Source organism: Aphidius gifuensis, linkage group LG4, assembly GCF_014905175.1.
Source record: "Aphidius gifuensis isolate YNYX2018 linkage group LG4, ASM1490517v1, whole genome shotgun sequence".
Classification (NCBI taxonomy): Eukaryota; Metazoa; Arthropoda; class Insecta; order Hymenoptera; family Braconidae; genus Aphidius; species Aphidius gifuensis.
Genome location: NC_057791.1, coordinates 7883896 through 7888287, shown reverse-complemented (window position 1 = coordinate 7888287; position 4392 = coordinate 7883896). Strand labels below are relative to the sequence as shown.

General features: G+C 25.0%; 1 protein-coding gene across 4 annotated transcripts; it reads right to left on the bottom strand.

Annotated features, from left to right (window-relative positions):
• Positions 1-2209: 2209 nt before the first annotated feature.
• LOC122854955 lies at positions 2210-4108 on the bottom strand. 4 transcript variants are annotated; one of them, XR_006374016.1, is made up of 5 exons: positions 3909-4108; positions 3528-3648; positions 3321-3370; positions 3060-3240; positions 2210-2766 (listed from the first exon to the last, which is right to left on the bottom strand). XR_006374016.1 is itself a non-coding variant. In XM_044155995.1 (4 exons), the coding sequence occupies exons 2-4, from the start codon at positions 3321-3323 to the stop codon at positions 2576-2578; spliced, it is 375 nt and encodes a 124-aa protein (XP_044011930.1). In that variant the 5' UTR covers positions 3324-3370; positions 3528-3868; the 3' UTR covers positions 2559-2575. The 4 variants fall into 4 exon arrangements, 1 of the variants encoding a protein (XP_044011930.1); XR_006374018.1 differs by having other exon boundaries at positions 2559-2766; positions 3970-4108; XR_006374017.1 differs by lacking the exon at positions 3321-3370 and having other exon boundaries at positions 2559-2766.
• Between the last annotated feature and the right edge of the window lie 284 nt (positions 4109-4392).

The window sequence follows — 4392 nt, the reverse complement described above, 5'->3', positions numbered from 1 at the left end:
CATATACTACAAAAAATTTAATTTATCTACACACAGAGAAGGATATGTTAACAGTTAACATATCCTGTTTAATGTTAACATATGCCATGTTAAAATGGGTGGTGGCTGATAAGTTTACATCAAAGATATATATATTAACATTAAACATACGTATCTTAATAGTTAATATGCGTATGTTAACTATCAAGATATCTGTAATTGACACAATTTGAAGGTTAGGCTGATAGTTGAAGACATTTACGTATGTAAATATAAAAATTGAATGTAAAATTAAGAATGAATTTACAAAAAAACTAAATTTAAATAAATTTATGACAACACGAGTACATATTATATTATATTACAATTAGAATAGTATCACAATATAATGTCAAAAAAAAAAGATGACAAGAAGTAGACTGGCGCATCAAAATATTTGGCCGCGTAAAGATACGTATGTTAATTATAAACATACGTATAATAACAGTTAAGATATCTATGTTTATTGTTAATATATATATCTTAACATTAAACTTTTGTATGTTTAATGTAAACATATTGGAATGTTAACTGTTAACTTATCATTCTCTGAGTGTAACAAATGTTTAAAAAAAACACACACACACATTTAATATTGACAGTTTGCTTATTGATTATTCAGCATATATTTAAAAAAAAATCACTGTTAATTAATATTATTAATTAAAAATAAATTCACAAAATAATAAAAATCACGTCTTCTTTGCGTAGTTGCTACTCTACACAACCACTTACAAATATTTTTTCCACAAACAACACGATGTCTTTGTGTTTTACCACATGACATGGAACACCAGAAACAAAAAAAAAAACCATCGATATTTTTATGTCACAAAATAATTTAATTTATTTATAATAATAAATTAAAAAGAATATATTGTTTTTTTGCTTATTGACGATTTACAATAAGCTAAAGATGATATATAATACATAAATATATAAGAAAATGTTTAAAGAAAAAAAGAAGAAAAAATTTTTAGCCCCTTATCTTAAATAACGTGAGACACTACTGCTTTTTATCTACAAGCAACAACTAGCAATATTGGTCAAAAGAATACTGGAACGGATAGAAATCTCTCAGCGCCATGACGGGAGACCAGTGAAGCATGAGTTGTACACATACAACCAAAAGTATTACATGTATATTTCTTTTTATATATAGATTATAAATAAATAAATACATAATTAAATTCAAAATTGTTTTTTTTGTTTTGTAAATTTTATTCATAGTCAATATGGAAAATTTTTTACACCGGTTATTAATATTTCTTTTCTTATATTTATTATTATTATTATTACTATTTTTTTATTTGCATTCAATTCAAGTAATATAATTTCATTTGATAAGTATCTAAAAAAATCATTTATCAGAAAAAAAAATATATCTTTAATTTATTTTAAACACCCCAGATAACCAAGTGTTCGTACGATACTAGCACCATGTCCGTACAGCCCGTACGGTGTGCAGGCACGGTGACATCGTTGTGAGAACGTACTAAAGCATCACAGTGCTAGCACGCCATGTAGTACGCTGTACGGACACTGTGCCCGTATCATACGCTTCAAATACGAATAAGGAAAAATTATGGCGTACGGTCACTGTGCTAGCACAGTGACAACATATTGTGAAGCACGATGTGACCGTATCATACCGTTACGGTGCCCGTAAATAAAGAAATTCTGTGCGGTTATCGTGCTGGTACCGTACTGACATTTAATCTATTAAATTTCCCACCAAAATATTAATTTCAAAAATATTTTTATTATTTATTTTATTTTGAACAATGTTTTTTAACATACGCAATAAAGAATATTGATAATATAATATAAACAATATAAAATGTTAATTATTATATTGGTACAGTTCTTTGTTTTTTTTTTTTTTGGTCTAATATATATTTAACATTATTATTGTAGATCCTTATTGAATACTTTTTTTTTTTAATGATTAAATATAAGGATTTCTTTTTTTCTTTTTTTTTTTTACATATCACAATAATATAGATCTATTATCTATTTATTTATTGTAGCTCGAGCATTTTATGGCATGTTTTTTTCTCGTAATAAAATAATAAACAATATATAAATAATAATAGTTGCACCAACAATCATCAAACAACTATACGAAATATCTAATATTAATAATTTTTTTTCATATGACAATACAATATTAATTATTATATTGGTACAGTTCTTTGTTTTTTTTTTTTTTTTTTTTGGTCTAATGTATATTTAACATTATTATTGTAGATCCTTATTGAATACTTTTTTTTTTTTTATGATACAATATAAGGATTTCTTTCTTTTTTTACATATCACAATAATATAAATTACCATGTTTATACTTGAAAATATTGTAATAATATAGTTATTTGAATAGCATAACAATTATCAAATAACTGTATTAATTATTTTATGACCTTACAAAATTAATAATCTAATCAACAATATTAAATACTAATTATTATATTGGTACAGTTTTGATTTTTTTTGTCTCACATTATTCATTGAAAAAAAAAAAAAAAAAAAATACCATTGATTATGAAATTTCATATTATTATTGTTGGTTTTCAAGATTAAAACATGGTCTTGGAATTACTTCTTGGTCTTTATCAATGATTTGAATTTTACCTGAACTTTCTAATCTTTTACGACGATTTTTCATTACTTTTAACGATGCTTCAAAAATATGTTTGAAGTCTTTAGTTAAAGGTTTTTTAAATCGATTAGTTTTCAATGATAATGCAGCTGTAAATTGAAATTATAAAGTGTTAACTTATTTATGTAAAACTTTTATATTCTTGTTGCGAAAAATATAAACCATATAATTTTCTCAATTATTAATGGTAATCTACATAATTTTCCTAGCTCAATTGCCTTCAGTATTTTGATTCATAAAGATTGATTTATTTGATTAATAAAAATATATAGGGCAAATGGGCTAAGGGAAGAATGTAGATTACTATATATAATTAGCCACTTAAAATAATATTACATGGACATCAGTGTGATGTAAAATTAATAATAATTTATATACTCACCAAATACACAATCAGCAAATTTAGTTTTTATCATTGCTGGCAGATTACGTGGGTGCATAGAACCTTTCCCTTCTGTTGTCACAAATGGTGTAATCCACTCTTCAGGACCGAAAGAGTTTATCAGCATTTCGTTTGCACTTGATTGAGCATCTTTTATACAAAAATTTTTCAAAAAATGTATCTAAATAAAAAAAGTTATTATATAATACACATTTAAATCTCATTCATAATTGTACATAAAAATTATCACGTTTAAAATACCATTTCTAGTTTTTCACCATTGGTTGAATGTTCAAAATCACATAAGTCATCTACGTATTGAAATAGAATTATTTTAGGTATATCAGTAGATGTAAGAAGGTTCACATCAAGAAGCGGTATACAATATATAATGACATTTAATTTAAACTAGGTTATAATTCAAGTATGCATGGTTATTATATATATTATAATGAATATTTTAAATACCTGCTGATTAAATGAAGACTATTTCAGCTGATGAAATAATAGATGAGAGTGACAAGCCACTTTGTCTTATTGTCTGACAGATGGTGAAGTATGCCTCCAGATAATGCATCCACAAATGCCCCTAGATAGATTAATAAAATCATATTAAAACATATTGCTTTGGATCATATTTTATTAATGACATTTAATTTAAACTAGGTTATAATTTGAGTATGCATGGTTATTATATACACACAAAAGTTATAAAAATTCTCAAATAATAATAAATATGAATCAAACAAATAATAATTATCGAGAAACATGTCTTCAGTTAAATGATAAAAAAAAAAAAACAGGAAAATAACATTTGATAATGAGAAAAATTTAGAACAAAAAACTTACCTCTATCAATATACACCGTCCAACTATTATTAACGAATAGTAAAGAAAATAATATACCTACCTATTATTAAAATGTATTATTATAATTAATAATAGTAAATAATTATTGTACAATAATTAAATATGTTTCAATTGTTGACGAGCCAGGTAACGAAAAGTCGAGATTTAGATAGCGTATAAACTATGTTAAGCACGGCGTCTGTCAGCGTCTGTACATGTCTGTGCAGGATTGATGACAGCAATGGGTAGATAATTCGCCGGTTTTCAGAGTATCATACACTAATGCGTATTATACGTATTATACGTAACGACTGTGCACATTTTTTTATAAAAAATAAGATTAAATTATTTCCCAATAACTTTAAAGCTTTTTAAAGATAATATAACATGTATTTTATTTATTAAATAAATACAAATGTCCAAGGAAAAGCAGTAGCTAAGGAAAAGATGTAGCTAAGGAATTAATGTGACTTAGGAATTATTT

What these genes read in the sequence shown, in the direction of transcription:
- LOC122854955 (XM_044155995.1), bottom strand. An exon ending in ATTTGCTGATTGTGTATTTG is followed by an intron (nt 2,767 to 3,059) that starts GTGAGTATATAA and finishes TTCAATTTACAG; the next exon opens with CTGCATTATCATTGAAAACT.